General features: G+C 47.7%; 1 protein-coding gene across 4 annotated transcripts in view; it reads right to left on the reverse strand.

Moving 5' to 3' along the window:
- TBC1D30 (TBC1 domain family member 30) overlaps positions 1–20,258 on the reverse strand; it is a 320,682-nt gene that overhangs the window by 48,459 nt on the left and 251,965 nt on the right. For all 4 annotated transcript variants that reach the window (XM_086919039.1, XM_086919041.1, XM_086919040.1 and 1 more), the window contains one exon: positions 7,785–7,953. In XM_086919039.1, the coding sequence (XP_086775165.1) occupies positions 7,785–7,953 (169 nt within the window). The remainder of the gene's footprint in view (positions 1–7,784; positions 7,954–20,258) is intronic.

Here is a 20,258-nt window from a genome sequence, read left to right on the forward strand (position 1 = left end):
GCCATAGAGTGGAATGGGAAAGAGTGGAGAGGGACAGAGTGACGAGCAACAGAATGGAGTGGCGTAGAGAGGAGTGGCGTAGAGAGGAGTGGAGTGACGTAAAGAGGAGTGGAGTGGCTCAAAGTGGAGTAGGAAGGAGTGGCATAGAGTGGAGTGGCAAAAAGTGGAGTGGACTGGAGTGACAGAGTGGAGTAGAGTACAGTACAGTGGCGGTGCGTCCATTGGGGGCGCTGGGGCGTTGCCCCCAGTGGCGGCTGGTGACATTTGAAAGTGGTAAGCGTACAATTATTGTCTTACCGCATACGGCGAGCAAACAGTAGTGAGCGAGCCCGAACAACCTATGGGGGGAACATTTTGAAAAAAGAGTGGACAAATGATGCTTTTTCAAGCAATCTTGAGGCAGAAGGAAGGTTAATAAAGCAATCCAATTGAATTATTTATCATTTACGAAATAGCTGGGTGTTGGATTTTTTTTGGAAGATTATTACACAGAGGTCTACACAGATGTTGAGAGTGTGGCAGAAAAAAGTATGGTAACAGACAGCAAGATAGAGTGTGGAAGAGAGCTCACCTGTGCTAATCTTTACAGTGTCCACTGTTTATGACGCCTCACACTATCCACCAATGCCACCTTCACAGTCACACGCTGCCCATGAGAGCCAGCTCATCTCTGCCCAACAGTGCCAGCTTCACATGACTGTCCTCAAGCACCTTACAGTGCACACCACTTCTTGCTTGTTGGAATTCAGAAGGCTGTGAACTGGCATCTGAGGCCTCTTTGAGCCGCCACTGAAGAAAAAGGGAAGGAAGATGCCATATACATCTTGAAAAATTAGAAACTGTTAACATTTGTTTGAAATGCCTAGAATACTATCATGATTCAGAAAAGGGGGTGGTGATGAACAGAGTGTCTGAATTAAGCAGACCACTCTTACCCAGTCCAAAGATCAGGGCTTGATCCAGCACCGTTATTTAGCTCACTGCACCATCCCAGCTCAGAACCTGGCTATATGCAAATTAGTCTGTCCCTGGCCCAGTGCATCATGGGAACAGGGCAGACCAAACTACCAAGCCAATTCTTCACCAGAAAGGAGACAAGCTTCAGCCGTCGTCAGCCCGGCTTGCTTGAATCCTGATGGTGCAGTGTTCATCACCACCCCCTTTTCTGAATCATTTTTGTCCACCATAAGCATGGAAGGGAATACTCAGATGTGAGTCCCTTGCTCATTGCACCATCAGGATTCAAGCAAGCCGGGCCGAAGACGGCTGAAATGCCAAAAACCGGTCCCGGGAAGCTGGTTTCCTTCCCAGTATAAGAATTGGCTTGGTAGTTTGGTCTGCCCTGTTCCCATGATGCACTGGGCCAGGGTCAGACTAATTTGCATATAGCCAAGTTCTGAGCTGGGACGGTGCAGTGAGCTAAAAAACGGTGATGGATCAAGCCCTGATCTTTGGACTGGGTAAGAGTGGTCTGCTTAATTCAGACACTCTGTTCATCACCACCCCCTTTTCTGAATTAGAATACTATCAGCCAGTTCTAGGGTGAAAGGGCTTTAACTGTGTTGTTGTCCCAGTTTTTTGACAAGAGTGATCTCCCCCATTATTGATTGGCAGACACGAATTAACGGAAATGAGAATGTTAGGGCATGTACCAGAAATGTGAATAGGCTTTGTAGATTGCAGGTTAGAAGGTGAATCAGGTAACGCCTCGGGTTAATGTGCATATTGTGGAGCTCTACGGTTCATTAACAGCTCCCTTGTTCCAAGCCACCGGAGTTTTGCGACTTTAAATACTAAATAATCCGTACACAGATCTGTGTGTAGCCTGCAGGCCCCAGGTTCTAATATCAGTCAGATGTCTTAGTGGGTAAATGCACCTGCTGCAGAGATTTGCGTTGTGCACAACATATGGGTGGGTCAGAGGTTCAAACACAAGGAGACAGATCAGTGGGTTGATGCACCTACGGCTCTGGGTCCAGTTGATAACTAGACAGACAACTCGCACCCCGTGAGCACTGCATCCCAAGAGCCCTAAGGTTAAGGAAGGAAATGTAATCAATGAACAGTTCACTTTAAAAGTTCACCTCGGTTACACCACAGGCCGCTTCAAGCTCCAGTCACCTAAGCCCCGCCCCTGCATCTTAATTTGTGTTACATTTGCTACCATTGGCATATGTCTTGCAGTCTCCTTATGCAACAATGCTCAGGGTGTTACGCCACTTCCACACTAAACAACTGAGCAACTGAAACACTGCATCAGTCGGGGTCAAGGCAAAGAAAGGCATCATTCCACTAAAGAAACGCATCTCAAGTAAGCACACATTGAAATATCGAAGCAATAGAAAAACGCATAAGCCATATACAAATTGCTACTCACACCCAAAAAAAATTCAAGCATTTTGTTTTTTTAAACACAGGCTTAATGATGTCATATTACATTTCTGGGGAAGGACTCGCAGACAACCAGGCACTCCATCTGCGTGGGGAGACCAAGCAGTTTTCTTTAGACATGCCGTGGAAAACGGGACCATGCAGTGGGGTGAAGGGAGGGGGAGATCTCATTTCGGCACTGGCAGGGAACTCTAATGCAGGATTAAGCAGCGAGTGACTACTGCAGGACCCGGCGGTAGTACGCAGTTCAAATGGTAATGATGGCATTGTGAGGGAAGAGCGGCAGGAGGGGATGGCTGAGGCACGCAGAATCAAAGTAATAATAAAGAAAACAATCTACTTATCTCAGACTGACGGAAGCTGCGTTGGTGTGGCGGTGCCTCCGCCAAGACCTCTTGTACATTACCGCAGCCAAACCTGTGACCTGACTTGTGATAGGCGTCTCCGCACTCTCTCAAAGCAAACATAGCTTTGTACCAAGAGAGTTTCCCGCCTTCTCAGGAATCCAGGCTCCTTCCAGAAGCTTTAATTCCACAACCATGCCCCTGCACAAAACAGGGCAAGCGGTACATGGAGACATTTATCCGTACTCAGAGAGTATTTGACCTTCGAGAGGGCTGCATTCTATTCCTAACCGCCGCGCTGTCTCTAATAAAAGTGTGCCTTGAAATATTAAACGCCTTCATCACGCGACCGCTTATTTTTACAAATGAAAAAAAAAAATTCTTACCTGATCCCGATCCCGCGCTGCCTCTGCGTCCAGTTCCTGGGCCGGTCCGGACTCCGGAGCAGGAACAGGTCTGGGCCGGTCCGGATCAGGAACAACTTCAGACTGAGCGGCCGGTGTCTCACTCAGCCAATCCGGACACTGCATTAGCAGCGCCAGGATTGGCTAGGGCATGGATACGGCCTGCCCACTAGGAGACCGGCGCGCTGCAACGGCATCTCGGGTTCCCCACTTCCTCGCTCTCCTACTGAACGTATAGTAGTGGCATGTATGGGCTGGTCATAAAAATGACCAGCCCAAACTCGAGCATGCACACTATGCGCCGCTGTCAGTGACAGTCTGACTGTCACTGAAACCACGTTGAGTGCTGCTGCAGCCCGGACTGTCACTGAAACCACGTTGAGTGCTGCTGCAGCCCCAGCCCCACCCACTTCAGCAGCCGATTGCCGCACCTCATGTCCCAGCAGCGCGAGAGTGGAGGAGTTGAGATTAGAATTGCTGCTTCATTTGCTTGCACAAATTTAGGGCGATGTGGCTAATGGGGCAACCAGTGGTGGTGCGTCCATTGGGGGCGCTGGGGCATTGCCCCACTAGCCACATTGCCCTAAATTCGTTATTAGTATTTAAAATCGCTAAACTCCGGTGGCTTGGAACAAGGGAGCTGGTAATGAACCGTAGAGCTCCACAATATGCACATTAACCCGATGCGTTACCTGATTCACCTTCTAACCTGCAGTCTACAAAGCCTATTCACGTTTCTGGTACATGCCCTAACATTCTCGTTTCCGTTAATTCGTGTCTGTCGATCAATAATGGGGGAGATCACTCTTGTCAAAAACTGGGACAACAACACAGTTAAAGCCCTTTCACCCTAGAACTGGCTGATAGTATTCTAGGCATTTCAAATATGGGAACAGTTTCTAATTTTTCAAGATGTATATGGCATCTTCCTTCTCTTTTTCTTCAGTGGCGGCTCAAAGAGGCCTCAAAGAGGGTTCACAGCATTCTGAATTCCAACAAGCAAGCAGTGGTGAGCACTGTAAGGTGCTTTAGGACAGTCATGTGAAGCTGGCACTGTTGGGCAGAGATGAGCTGGCTCTCATGGGCAGCGTGTGACTGTGAAGGTGGCATTGGTGGATAGTGTGAGGTGTCAGAAACAGTGGACACTGTAAAGATTAGCACAGGTGAGTTCTCTCTTCCACACTCTTGCTGTCTGTTACCATACTTTTTTTCTGCCACACTCTCAACATTTGTGTAGACCTCTGTGTAATAACCTTCCAAAAAAAATCCAACACCCAGCAATTTTGTAAATGATAAATAATTCAATTGTATTGCTTTATTAACCTGCCTTCTCCCTCAAGATTGCTTGAAAAAGCATCATTTGTCCACTTTTTTCAAAATGTTCCCCCCATAGGTTGTTCGGGCTCGCTCACTACTGTTTGCTCGCCGTATTGCGGTACGACAATAATTGTACGCCTCACCTCTTTCAAATGTCACCAGCCGCCACTGGTACATTAGCATGGAGTGGAGTAGACTGATATAGTGCGGAGTGGTGTACAGTTGAGGATAGGTGTGTAGTGGGGTGGCATAGAGTAGAGTGGCGTAGAACAAAGACGAGGAAGACAACATGTATTTGGCCCATTCTCCAGAGAGTAGGTAACACAAGAAAGGAAGAGGATCATACTGGAGCTAAGCAATCAAAAGACTGCAAATGAGAGTGAAAATGAAAACAACTATTGTTATGCTGTGGATACGTTGCAAGCCCACTGAATTGTAAAGGTGTGACCTAAATAGGAAATGTATGAATGTAATATTAAATATGTTCTTGCAGTGAAAAGACCCCTACAACATTTTCACAAAAGCAAAGCTGGCTGTTCCATATGAAAACACTGTGTTACATTATTACCTTTAATAATGCAAATTTCAGATAGGAAACAGATTGAAAAATAATTAAACAACTATTTGAACAGTTATTAAAAAATCAAATTCAATGGTGAAGTAAAATGTTTGATACATTTTAATGAAAAGGTACTTTTAAAAAGTTGCCTTTTCCCTGCCTGAACCCTCTGGAAGACCATATGCATTTGCTCTTCCACTCCTGCCAGCCACTAATAAGCACTAGAGGAGATGTGAAGACTGCTATCAGAGTAGAGAACAAAGGCCTGTGTATAAGGAGGTGCTGTTCACTTAGACAGGATGACCAGTAGCATTGGCCTCAGAAACTGGATTAACTTCTAAGAGGCATCCGCTGTTACAGGCAAATGTTAGTGGACACCTGGGCATGGCCTTTCTTTGTCCACCCAGTCAGGCAGGCTCCAATCACAGTGGGTCTTGTTTTGGTATTACACTGTCAAATCCTACTGGAGAGTATAATCGTGCTTAACAGGCCTGTTGTGGTTTTACATTTAATATTTGAGACATACATCAAGGGGCATGAACAGGATGCCAGACAAGTCCTGTGTATTCACTGTATGGTTACTGGAAAATCCTGCTTTATTCTACTCTACTTCTGCCCTTGAGTTTATTGTGGGAACGGTGGCTGCCCCAAACTGGATTTTAGTGTTAGAGGTGGGAAGACACTAGGATTACCATAGTACACTACACACTACACACACACACTACATACACACACTGCGTACACAGACCTCAGAGCACCAATATTAATGTGGCCAAAGACGTCCAACATCTTGAAAATGCACAAATTGCATAGGATTGGTCCTGGGAACTTTTCCCCCCATTGATTAGGGCATACTCAGGAGTCATTCCCATCCACTAGCTCACACCAGGTATAAGTGTGGCACTCCCAGGCACCCACTTCAGAACACTCTTGGGTCTGAGGAATATCACAAGAGGGCTGAACCTGCTGTATAAAGACCTAAAAGAGCCCTAAAGGACTGGACCAGCTCTCCCCTGTGCCCAGTAAAAAGAAGTGGACTCCAAGAGTCAGATTTATAAAGAATGCAGCTGCCCAGAGGAATACCATTATTATTATTATTTTTTAATTATTTTTATTAACAATATGAATCAACATCACAAGGCATGTCTCAGTACATTATCTTTTTCCCTCACAAATCAATCAAGTCCATGTCTAAGTGTACGTAAGCTTAATGTTTGGTAACTAGTATTGTGCCTACATTTATTCATCATGGGCTGTTATCATTGGTGGAGTACATATATTCCCTCTATACCCATTCCAGTCATTCCAGATGCGAGTCCATTTTTTCGGTCATCCCCTGGCCACATATACAGTCTTCTCACGAAACATACATCAGTCCATATCCCTCTTCCAGGTGGATACTGTAGGCGCCTGTGTTGCCCCCATTTCTGTGCAATATTACGTTTTGCTATCATCAACCCTAATGTAGCCCAGGTGATACGTGTGTGATTCAGGTCAGTGGGCTCCCACACATTCAGGAGACACCTTTTGGCCACCAAAGTGATGTTGCGTGTGAGCACCTTGCTCATTACTTCATGTATCTTTTCCCAGTATCTCTGTACGTGTGTGCATTCCCATATTATATGAAGCAATGTTCCTTCATTGCCGCATCCCCTTCTACATTTACCATCCTCTGCTCTCCCCATTTGCACCAAGCACGGCCCGTGATGTATATACGGTGCAGAATTTTTAACTGCACCAGCCTCAGTCTGGCTGCTATGGCCACTTCTCGTGGTGAGGTGACCGCTATTGCCCAGTCTTCGTTGTCAAGTATAATGCCATCCCTTTCCCATTTTTCCCGTAACTTCAGGAGGGGTTCGCCAGAGTGGTTCACTAACTTTTTGTAGGTAAGCGAGATGGCCTTCGTTGGTACATAGTCATCCAGAAGTCTGTCCTTGAGGGGGGAGGATTGGGAGGGGTTACTCCCTTCTGGAGACATGACTGCAATACATGCCAAACCTGAATATATTGAAAGTATTCCGTGGGAGCTAGATCATTCTCCTGTTGCAAATTGGGCAATGATTTAACCTCACCCTTCACCCAGAGGTCTCCAATCTTTAAAATACCTATAAGGTCCCATTTGTCAAAGCCTCTAGATGACCGCAGATTCCCAAGCAATTCTGAATCCCATAGTGGGATGGCCAGAGTTACCTTGCATTCCCATCCCAAGCAAATTTCTGTGGTGTCGAAATGTATAATCACTGGTAACCACTGTTTTTTAGAAGCTTCTAAATACTGGAAAATACACCCTGGAGTGTACAAAAAAATACACACTGACAACAGGAAACACTTACTGGTCTTAAAGGATGCTAAATAGTGGTTAGGTTGGACAATCAAGGTCAGCAGAAGTAATGTTTCCCTTGAGACTTTTGTAGGCTAGGTAGAGGTTCAGCAGAGGGAATCCTCTGAAAAACTACAAACTTCTTGAAGTGGCCTAAAAGAAAGTCGCAAAGTATGATAAAGATATGGAGGACATGTAAGCCACAACAAGAGCCAGCCCTGCCATCATGGAATGGTAGGATGCAGGTATATGTAGCCTGCAGCATGAATGTTTTAAAAGTGATATAGAGTTCTCAAGTGCTTTATCAAGGGCCAGGATCTAAGAATTTAAAGGAGCGCGATGTGGTAGAGCTACACAAGTTAGAATTTTTTTGCACATTTTAATACATTGGAACACTGTATACCAGGGAGAGAAAAACAAACATGGTTGAAGGCATTTTTAGAACTCACCTCCACTTTCTCTGTTGGCGGCTTTCTGTAGAGTGTCCAGGTGTTGGGAAAGTTCAGGTAGCTTCATTCTCAAAAGGTCCCGAAAGACCGCCATATCCACAGACAATGCACGAAGATTATTTACAAAATAACCATTGGGCAGCACTTTATCTATGAGGTAAATCATAATCTGGAACAAAATAAAAACAATTTGTTATTTTCCTTCAGAATTTGCATTTCAACATATTTTCAATTACCTATACTGCCACTTGAAGGTCATTTACACCCACCACTGGTATCCAAGATTTTGAACCTAGAAATGTACCCATGAGACATGAATTTATCTCGGCACAGATCTAGCCCACGTGAACACTTGGGATCTTGACAGCAGAGGAAATCACATAGTTCTACGCAACTAAACGCTGCATTGTTTGTAATATTTTTAAAAGTGTAAAAATTAAACTATTACTTTGCCAGAATGCACACTTCTTCCATGCCTTTTCCGATAAATTGTTTCACACAGTGACAGAATCGGGCTCTAACTCTATTCAAATACTGCAAGCTCTCAAAGGATCGAGGTGCCCACCTCAGAAGGCGAAAGACAGGACAAGTTTGTGAACATTGGTTTCAAATATTGCAAACATGCATGCACCAAAGAACCAAGTTAATGGCAGATGCAGTGCGTTCATTGGGCGTGGGGGCGCAGCCCCCCACCAGAAGCTTCGTCGGCGTCTTTGAACTTAAGTAAACTGAATCAGTTTACTTAAGTTCAAAGACGCCAAGGGAGAACGGACAATCATGTCAGTCAGCTTGACGTCGGACCGCCCACTGTGAAGGGGGTGAGCGGGGTGGCGTCATGTTGACTGACATGATTGTCACCAGGGGCAGCAGGCAGCATCACAAGTGTGCATGAGTGGGGTCGGAGGGCGAATTTTTAGCCCGTGCCTAGTCATGCGCACTTGTGTTTGCACTTGTTTTCGCATGACCATTAGGAGCCCATCTGTCTCCTAATGGGCGTGCGGCGGGCGAAGAGTAGGCATGCCCTAAGCCAATCCTTGTGCTGCGGGCAGCACCAGGATTGGATGAGAGGGGCTGCCAGTCCACTCTAGGGACGTTCGTGAAGGCGCCGAGCCAGGGGAGCAGAGGTGGCGCAGACCGGCTATAAGGTTATAAGGTAAGTTTTCCTTTTCATATTTAATTCCCTGGCCCGCACGCCGCACGACCCCCACCTCCCCCCCGTGAGCCTCGACTGAGAGCAGTCCGTATTCAATGTTTCTGTTAGGATCGGTGCTCTAGTGTTGATTACGTTGCAGTCCTGCAAGCACAAGTCCAAGTTTACCCATTTGAAATTATTGTGTGGTCCTGGAAAAATGACTTTAATTCCCCGGAGCCAAAATGTGCTTGAGTAGGTATCCTGCAGACAGGTAAGAAGCAGGTGCGGTACGTCCATTGGGGCGTGGGGGCTTAGCCCCCCCGCCCGCAGCACTCCATCGGCATCATTGAACTTCTTCTGAATCAGTTTACTTAAGTTCAAAGACGCTGAGGGAGAACTAACAATCATGTCAGTCAGCATGACGTTAGACCACCCACCCCTTCAGAGTCTGAAGGGGGTGGGCGGGGAGGCGTCATGTTGACTGACATGATTGTCACCAGGGGCAGCAGGCAGCACCACAATTGCGCATGAGTGGGGACGAATTTTTAGCCCATGCCCAGTCATGCGCACTTGTGTTTACACTTGTTTGCTCATGCCCATTAGGAGGCCCTCGGTCTCCTAATGGGCGTGCGGTGGGCGAAGAGTAGCCATGCCCTAAGCCAATCCTGGCGCTGCTGGCAGAGCCAGGATTGGATGAGAGGGACTGCCAGTCCATATCAGGGCCGTCCGTGAAGGCGCCAAGCCAGGGCAGCAGAGGTGGCGCGGACCAGCTCTAAGGTAAGTTTTCCTTTTCACATTTAATTCCCTGGCACCCACCCCCGCGCAACCCTCCCACCTCGAGCCGCGACTGAGAGCAGTCCATATTCAATGTTTCTGTTAGGATGGGTGCTCTAGTGTTGATTACGTTGCAGTCCTGCAAGCACAAGTCCAAATTTATCCATTTGAAATGACTGTGTGGTCCTAGAAAAATGACTAAGTCCCGGAGCCAAAATGTGATTGTGTAGGTAGTCCTGCGGACAGGTAAGAAGGGGTTTTTCACCAGCATCCTCCGCTTTTGAATAGACTGCTACAGTTTGACATATCTCCACTACTTATTTTCGGGGTAATAAGGCAGTATTTGCCCTCCTGTGCCAGGCCATTAGTGGCCCTCAGAGGTCAGTGCTGCGATTTTGATTGCCCTCGCCTGGGACATGCCTGCTGGCCTGCCCCGTGGGTGCACCTTTGGGAGTCCTGCCCTGGCAGACAGCATAGTCCTAGAAAGTTAGGATGGCAGAGGCAGAATGAGTCCTTTCATCTCACTGATAGCGCCGGAAGTGTGCCAGTGTGGCCTTTAACAGATCACTCATTAACCAACAGAAATGGGTTTATAAACAGACACAAAAACAGGCCACATTTTCCATCTGGAACTAGGTGTTTGCTGTAATCCTCCAGGGTCCATGCATTTTCACAGTGCTGATTCATAGATCTCCGTGGGCAGTGCACCAGATGCTACTGGTACCCAAGTGTAAGCTGTAGGTCACAAGTTCGATTCCCAGGAACATAGCGAAACAGTGCATGTATTTTGGCACATCTGTTGGATGCAGGTCATTTTTACACTTCCGTAAAGGTCTCCGTAATATGCGCTTTATTTAAGATGCTGGATCACGTGCTTTACAATTAAAGGTTCATGCAGAAATACATCACTACCGTTTTTACTAATGAAAAATGCTGGAATGTTTTGAATAAGTATATCTGAGGGAGAAGTGGCAGCAAATAACTCATTTTACATTTGGAAAGTATTTATTTCTCATACATATGTGTATTTGAAAACTGATACTGCACTGAAGGCATTTGAGTAAATAGCAACACCTTCTGAATTGGTTCTACTGTGAGTTAATGGAATTAAAACGTAAAGAAATCCTCTACGTCTACCAATAATTGTGAAGTGATGGCATGCAGCACTGCACTGTGTTTCTAGTCAATGTACAGCATGGACTAAGATGCGTAACCTTGAGGAAGAATGTGAACAGGATGTGGGATTAGTTATGTGTCTTTGGTGGCTGGTTTGCAGTACATGTTGGGCTTACTGATTGGCACAAGGAATGGAGGATAGGAGGGAAATAATGGTCCAGTAAGTGGTGATGGTTTCCGGGAGTAGATCGGAGGAGCAGTGGAGAATAAGCATTACAGGATGGGACGAAGCTGTGGGAAATTCTCCTTTGGCCACATCTCTTTGGAAGAGGTTCACTTATCCTGTGCTTGGAAATGTCCTTTATCAGCTCTTATATCTTTACTAAAACATTTAACAGGTTAATACCAGTAGCTGTTCCTAAAAATGTTAATGCTGAGCATATTGTGTGTGAAGCTTTAATTCTAAACTCTTTGAACGCCTATGGAAGATCATTTTTCTCTCGCCAAGCAATATAGCTTGGTTCTTTCTGCCATACCACTCACAAATTTCACCAGCCACCACTGGTTAATGGTATTATTTATCTCCATTGGAACGTACATATATTTTTACACCATACTTTGCACAAGCACAGAACATATGTAAACTATTCTCTTTCTGTATCATATTTATAAACATTCAGTAATGTCTGAGAAGGGGGGAGAGCTCCCAACAGCTCTTTACACAGAGGATGTGTTGAAATATGACGTAGAAGTTGAGAAACAATTAAATGTGTCTTCTTATTACTTTAGCAAGATTATTCTTCATAGAGTTGTTTGCCGTCATGTTATCCTTCATCACTTGTGGAAGGTCTCAAAAACAATATTTTGTAAGAATGTGTCACTAAAACGAAACAATAGAACTCAAACCCCTTGACCCATTAAGGTTATAAACATTCTTCACTAAGAAGTTGAAAAGTCAATACCATATCTAAAATGCATAAACAAATATAGATTAACTGCTTTCAAATCTGTCCAAAGAATTTCTATCAGAGGGGGACCCGTTCACCTTCCCTGCCTCTTCGCAATCCGAGTTACCTTCCCCTGGAGCTCGCAATAATGTTGGGAGGCGATTCTGTAAACATTTTACCTTGGCTCTGCCAGGCACAGAGCGTTTCTGCTGGTAAGAGTAAAGACTCTTAATAAGAACTACGGAGGAGTAACCTTTCCTTACTCCTTGGTCTCCCTCTCTAGTGCTCCTAGGTGAAGTTCATGTCTAGTCCGCCTCTTTCCCAAGCTCTGGCTCTTTAGGGTACAAGGAGAAGACCAGACCACCACTTGACTGAGACAATGTCTGGACGTTTCAAAACAAAAAAACAGCAGTTTCTTGCTCTCTACTGATTATCTTTCTCCATCGTTGATCTTTCAGTTCCGGCACACCATTTTCTTTGAAGAGTGCCTGCTATACATTATTTTTTCAATTTTGTAACATAACATGAAGCCTAGTTCTAGACTTAACCACTGAATAATATGGAATCCAGTCTATAGTCTTTCCATTGCTACACTAACTAGTTGTTCATATAGTGCGTTATTGCAAACGTCTTAGGTGCTTTGGAAACACAATACTATTACGCAACTTATACTTCTATTGATCTTGGAAGGACTAATTGCTTAGTAAACCAACTATGATTCAAACGTGTGACATCATGTTGCGTGCTCATCTTTTGCTGGCTGTGTAGTCTCGTTATGAAGTTGACCATGTGTTTGTGTGATGATGACTCGACCATATGCTTTGTCTATGTAGGAATGTTCTATCACTCTGGTTCTGTTTTGTACATGAATCATATACTCTGGGCATTAGATTAATGGTTATCCAGCCCTTCCAGTCAGACACTGGAGTCAGACATTGTGAATCAGGACAAATTAATGGAGAAGGCTCACTTTACGTCTTAATAGAGACAGTTTAGTTAATAACCAGATTCAAGCAATCAGACTAATTCATGAATGCATATACACATAGAAGGTGTTTGGGTCATCCCTATACATTCACTGGCCTTCGGTCTCATTCCTCTATATGGTCACAGAACTCCTCTGTGAACTGGAATATTGTTAAAATGCATGACGGAGGATACTTTAGCCCATATATAATAACGTTTCTAAACCTGCTACCCACAATGAAACAAAAACGTGATATAAAATATTTGTACTCAATGGTTTTTTTGTGTGTGTATTCAGTATGACGAATGATGACAACCGGAAATTCTGCTTTAAGCAAGCAGCACGGTTCAGGACAGTGAGGTTTGTGTGGCATTTTCAGTTGTGGGATTGGTATGTGTAGTAGAAACACTTCTATCAAACCTTTGCCTTCCACGGTCATGAGCCGCAGTTACAACACTGACAGTGATGTCAGCATTCTAATATAGAAATAGAGCGGTGACTTGCATGCTCTTTTGTTTTACCAAAGCTGTTGCATAACTTTCAGCCAACCGGATGTTCCTCGCCAAGTGATTTTTGCAATTTGCAGATTGGCCTGATGTCCGACCCCTCTCTGTATCTGTGATTAGCGGAACGTTCACTACGGTCACTGCACTGACGAGAATGATGGGGGTCTGATTAGCATCGAGGGGGTCAGCCAGCAGGAAAGGAGGAGAAGGGGCAGTGTGCAGCCAGTAGGAAGGGAAGGAAGACCCCGGGTGCCCATACGAATGAAAAGGGGGGGCCCTCGGCCCCCCCGCCCGCATGGCAGTGCAGCAACCCCCTTTCCCCTTGCCTCCCAGTGTTGGGGCGTGACCTCCCGGCGTCCAGTGACGACGCGGGGGGTGCGCGCAGCACCACTGGTTGGCTGGCGTCCGACCCCTGACCTGGAAGGCGTGTGCAGACTTCCGGATCGGGGATCGGGGGGGGGGGCGGGCGTCTGGGGGGCGGGGGGAGGGAGCGGGCCGCACCTCCCCGCGATCCCGGGAATAAAGGAGGGGGGAGCGCTCAGATGGCCCCATCTTGCCTGGACGCTCCCCAACACTGGTTGTGCCCCACGCTCAGGGCTTCCTAATTTTCTTTCTTATATTTTGTGCAGGATGTTCGAGTCTTAGGAGGACAGCGTCAGAAAGAGAACGCGGAGGGAGGACTGCTGGAGGGTGTGTGGGAGCGTGACATCTGAAGTGGACAGTCGGAGCAAATTCGGGTATAGTGGACGCTAAGCTGTAGAACACGCAGGACGTCGGTGGCAAGAAGAGGGCAGGGGGCTCGCATTTCATTGCTTCTAGTGGCCGCCGGGTGGGTTTACACTAGAGTTTACTCCGCCCTGACAATCGGACAAGCCGGTGTGTGGCGGTCGCAGTTGCATGGTGCGCACAGCCCCCTGCGTATCCTCCGTCTGCTGAAGGTACAGTGTGCAGGGCACTTGAGTTCGAACATTAAGAGTGTAGTATAGTAGGAAGCAAAATGCCAGGAGCTGGGGGGGTAAGGGGTCCAAAATAGAGCTGATGATGCTGGCCATGATGCGTAGGATGAACGCCATCCATAAAAAGTTGGGAAGGGTTGATGAATTGGAGGCTCGCATGAATGAGAGGTTTCATGGCCCGTCGGGCCCACAGGGTAGGCCCAAGCGGCAGATTACGGCGCCTTTGCCAAGGGGGGATTTCGCCACCTCACCTAAGAGGAGCAAGGCCAAGAAAGCTAGGCGCAGCGCACCCGCTCCTGCACCTCCGGCTACCCCCCCTACACCCGCTCCCAGTGGAGAAGGTTAAGAGAATTGGAAGATGGTTGTCAGAATGTTACAAGCGATATGTACGGATTGACATGTTCTAACATAGCAAGGTGACTCACGCCCGGTATTTTTCTGGTTTTTGCAGTTTCTCAAACCTGTCACGCGGGGGAGGAACTCGCCGCGGGACGTCAAGGAACTACAGCAGCTCAACACAAGCGACAAGAAGATCAACAAACATTGGTGACTTGGATTGTGGGCCACTCATATGTGAGGCGCGCTAAACATGTTTTTCTATCAAGTGAAAGGAGGAAAAGGGCGGAGCAAAAGGGGTTTTCTGTGTCTTTCTTTGGGAGGGGGGGCTTATGCCTCAGCCAGTTCAGAAATTATTTTCAGGAACTCTTATCTCAGCAACCCGCCCCCGTCAGTGGTGATACTTCACCTGGGGGAGAATGATTTGGCCAAACTAGGTAGGCGCATCCTTATAGAGGAAATCATCTCCACTGCGGGTGGGTGGCCAGGACATGCCCGGGTTGCACAGTAGTTTGGTCACAACTTATACCTCGGTGGCAGTGGCGAGGGGAGGACTCGGTCAAGGCGTTGAATCACTCGGTAAAGAGGATCAACACACAATTGGACAAATTATTTCGAGCCCCCCGGTTGCAGACGATCCCTCATGGGTGTATTTGGGGGGAGCATTTCTACCTATGGGACGGGGTACACTTGACTGAGGCAGGGAACGTCCTGTGGTCTAATAACATCTTGGCATGGCTAGAGGGATTTGCGAGGTGAGTATGACCTATTTTTAAGAGTAGGAAGGGGGAGGCCAGATCGTCGGTTAACAATGCTGGCCTGTGGCGGTAAGGACATGACCGGTGAGCAGCTATTTTAAGGTCTGAGGGGGCGGCATCATCCTTTGGAGGTGTCCGTCCAGGGGGGGGGTCACTGGCCCCTCCTAGAACTTCAGGGGCAGGTATAACTGGTGCATCAAAGGGGCGTGGTAGGGGAGTCACGCTGTCCTTAGGCTGGTAGCCACCCCGCGCGTACTCATGACGTCAGCGAATGGCGCGAGTAAGGGCCCTACTTCAGTGGGTAAATGGAGTTCACGGCGTGGACCGAGTAATTAACGGGCTCGGCTGCGCATTCGCACCTGCGGTAAGGGCGCAGCTAGTAGGACCTGACACCGGTTAGCGACCTCGCCATATGGCCAGAAATGTTAGTATGCAAAATTTCAGAGGAGGATGTTGGATTCGGTTAGGAAACAAGCTGTATTAGAATCTTGTTAAGGTTAGCCTATCATACTTGTTGATATGATTGTATCTAATATCCCCGAATGTTTTGCATAAAATTGTATCTTTTGTATAACAATTTTATTATTTTGTATCTTAATAAATACGGCCGGGGGGTCTTGCGATCCCCCGCCTTCCAAAGACAAATATGTTTTGTATCAATGTGTTCTGGGGTGATGTGGGTCCACTTGGAGGGGGCGGTAGCTGTCACTGACCATGCTGGTAAGCTCTCATTCAGTACATAGAAAAAAATCCGAGCTATCCCTTGGCTCTGCTCTGGTCGACTCTACCTGTTTTTATTATTTTTTTAGGCTCACTCACCTCTATTTACAAGCTATCGAAATATGGTGCTTTAGTAAGCTTGGCTCAATTTGAATGAAAAAAAAGACTTCTGCATGAGCTTCCTTAATGAAAGGTCAGGCCTGAAGGCAGGATGTTCTGGCGTCAACTTGACATGCAGTCATATGCGCAAGCTCACCCTACCGAGAGACTAAGGAGCCCTGCCACAGGCACTAATGGACTAGCCCAGCACAAAAGAATCCAGTGAGGCTTGATGGACATGTTACCGTCACTGAACATACCCAATACATGTAGCACTCAGTGCACGTGCATGCTCCCAGCGCCGCAATTGTCACGCCATCGTTCACTTAACTGGGCGCGCTTCTCTTGCTTTGTTCTTAAATGCAGGCATGCGCAAAAGGAAAATAATGGAAGCCTGCTAATGTTTTCATACACATTTGTTATGAGGTTTATTGCAGCTATGCTGCTCTCATTGGTATGCCAGCCAGGTCTGGTGTCTCCAGCCTCTGAGGCAGTTCCTGTCTCATCATATATTACAACAGGAAGTGCAGCTGGCAACAAAGTACATGCTCTCAGTAACAACACACCACAAGCAAAGACATGCACCCTGTCTAGAGAGTCATCTTCCCCCTGGCCACAGAACTATTATCGCAACTCTGCTGGTGGGAGGAACTCTGTTGAATTCCACAAAGCTTTTAGTGAACTACGCAGAATTATGAGGAGTTGAACCCAGTGAGCTTCACCCATCTGTACTGCTAGCCCGATCAAGGCTGACAAAACAGAGGACCCAAAGGAGTTGGCCTAATGGCTAGGGCGGTCGACCTCGAATCTGGGGAACTGGGTTTGAGTCTGGGCAATGACGCTGAACATCCTGTGATTCTGGGCAAATCACTTAACCGCATCGCTGCAGCGTTAATTTTTGCGATACGCGGCTTTTTTTAAAAAGCCGCGTTAGATGACGAGCTCAGCTCGTCATCCGCACACGCCCCCAGTGGCTGATGACGAGCTGAGCTCGTCATCAGCATCGAAGGGGTTAATCTCCCTGTGCCTAACAAAAAATGAATGTGTCCTCATGTAATTCAACTGGTGCTATGTGAAGCACTCTGATACCCGATCCGAGTCAAGTTTGCACTATATAAAACTCTGTAAAATAAAATACTTTTAAAAAAAGACACTTGGTTATTGCGATTTAACAATTAGCGGCCTATTGTAAAGAACCTTGGCATCTACAAAAGTTGCAATAGAGGAGAGTAATTGTAGGAGCAGTTTACAGGAGAGTTTTAACCTTAGGGTTGTGAAACCTACAGCAATGACAGGAAACTGATTTTCAAAAGCATTGTGTGATGGGTGAAGGAAGCAGCTGGCAAACATGCAAAATTGTGAGCGGGAGATGGATTCTGCCAAGCCTACCTGGCAGGCATCTATAAACCAGTCCATGCACAGAGATCCTGAGCATCTGATCTGAAATCAGCGGCACCTGCCTTCGGCAGAGACTTGCTCAACTGGTTTCAAACAGCTCCAACTGGCACCATCAGATACAGACTGCTCTTTCTTCGAGCTGCACTAAGTTCTACTGACACAGAGTTAACACAACATCTGGTAAAGTCACAGTTGTGTTGTTTACCCGCTCATCGTTAGTTAAAGCACCATGAAGAGAGTTGATTTGCATAAAAAAGGTAGTGTCTATATAAACTCAACCACCCTTCATGCACTCAACCCCGGAAGACATGCCGACTGCGCAAGATCCTCGCCTAACACCACCCACTGGCAGTTCTCGTGCAGACACTGCCACAAATCCTTCACCATCGACAGAGCCCCCGTGACCGCTAAAGGAACACCCATTGCACACACCACCGAAACCCTGACCTGCATCCTGCTCAACGTGTGCTCCCTGCACAGACAAGCCACTGAGATCTGGGACCTGCTCGCCACCCTCTCACCCGACGTCACCTTCTTCACTGAAACATGGACCAACGCCACCTCCAGTCCTGACCTCGCCACTGCCATCCCTGAAGGCTACAAGATCCAGCGAAAGGACCGTCCACACCACCCAGGAGGAGGACTCGCCATCACACACAAGACCCCCCCCTCTGCCTCTCCACATCCAGCATGAGTAACCCCCACTCCAACACAGAACACCTCTACTTCCAGATCCAGACTAGCCCCAGGACCACACTACGTGACACCCTTATCTACAGATCGCCAGGACCTTGCACCTACCATCGCCGAGCTCACCACACCCCATGCCATCACCTCCACAGACTACATTCTACTCGGTGACCTGAACATCCACCTCGACAACGGTAACGACCCCGATTCCACTACTCTCCTCAACAACCTGGCCAACCTAGGGTTGAAGCAGCTTGGCAACATGCCCACCCACAGAGCGGGCCACACCCTCCACCCCATCTTCGCAGGAGGAACAAACATCCGCTTCTGCCACACCTCGCAGCCCCTTTGGACTGACCACCACTGCGTCCACTTCACCTTCCACACCACCAGGGCACCCAAACATGCTCAACGCCCGCCACGGCGGAACTGGAGCAAAGTCATAGAGGAGCACCTAAACACCAACCTCCTTCACTAGCCCCCCATTGCCGCAACCGAAACCAACGCCGCAGCCAGAGAATTTCATTACTGGATCTCCCGCTGCACCAACAAGCTTGCACCCCTCCGCCCCCGCTGAACAACGCTTGTTAAAAGCCGCCTGGTTCACCACAGAACTTCAAGAAGCCAGACGCTCCTGTAGACGCCTAGAGAAAACCTGGTGAAACCTGAAAACCACGGAAGCATGGAACAACCACAAGAGTGCCCTGAAGGAATACCACCAGCTCATAAGAGACACCATACGGACCTTCATAAGAGACAAAGTCCAGACCTACGCCACCAACGCCAAGGAACTGTTCAACGTCATACAGCAGTTCGGCAAACTCACCTGCGAAGCCACGGACGTCACACCTTACCAGGAACTCTGCGACAAGCTCAGCTCCTACTCCCATCAGAAGATCAAGGCCCTCTATAACAACTTCAGTGAACCAACGACGAGCACCACCCCCCTATCCACCGCCGCTGACAAGCCGACCATCACATCCTGGGATCCCGCTACCGTCGAACTTATCACAACAACCATGAAGAAAACACACTCAGGAGCCCCAACGGACCCCTGCCCATCACACATCTTCCACACGGGCCGCCACCATCATCGCACCCGAACTAGGATGCACCATCAATGCCTCCCTCAGATCAGGCATCTTCCCAGATAACTGGAAACAGGTGGAGGTAAAACCCCTCCTCAAAAAACCATTGGCTGACCCAATGGATCTGAAAAACTACTGGCCCATTTCTCTCCTCCAATTTACGGCCAAGGTTACTTGAGACTCGTAAACGCACAGCTGACTACCTTCATATTAGAGAACTCCATCCTGGGCGCCTCCTAGTTTGGATTCCGCAGCAACCACAGCACCCAGTCAGCCCTCCTTGCCACCACTGACGACACCCACATGCAACTTGACCAGGGACACACCACAGCTCTTATCCTTCTAGACCTCTCCTCAGCCTTCGACACCGTCTCACATCATACTCTCACAGCCAGACTGCACGACGCGGTAATACAAGGAACCACCCTCGACTGGATCAAATCCTTCCTCTCCGGCAGATCCCAGAGGATCTGACTCCCTCCCTTCCTCTCCAACTCCATGGAAATCAACTGCAGAGTCCCCCAGGGATAATCACTCAGCCCCACGCTCTTCAACATCTACATGTCCCCTCTTGCCGCCATCGTCAGACAGCATGGGCTCAGCATCTTATCCTATGCCGACGACACCCAGCTCATCCTCTGGCTAATGAAGAATCCCGAAGACACCAGACTCTGTTTCCACGAAGGTATGAAGAATGTGGCAGTCTGGATGAAGGACAGCTGCCTGAAGGTCAACTCAGAGAAGACCGAGGTCCTCACCCTTGGCCCTTGCCCCTCTGCCTGGGACAACACCTGGTGGCCCTTCTCCCTCGGGAGCCCACCCACCCCAACAGACCACGCTCAAAACCTCTGCAGCATCCTTGACTCCTCTCTCTCCATGAACTGCCAGATTTACGCAGTCGCCTCCACCAGTTTCAACTGCCTTCGCATCCTCCGTAAGACCTTCAAGTGGATCCCCGCCGACTGCAGAAGGACCATCACCCACGCA

Source organism: Lissotriton vulgaris, chromosome 1_1 (genome assembly GCF_964263255.1).
Source record: "Lissotriton vulgaris chromosome 1_1, aLisVul1.2, whole genome shotgun sequence".
NCBI lineage: Eukaryota > Metazoa > Chordata > Amphibia > Caudata > Salamandridae > Lissotriton > Lissotriton vulgaris.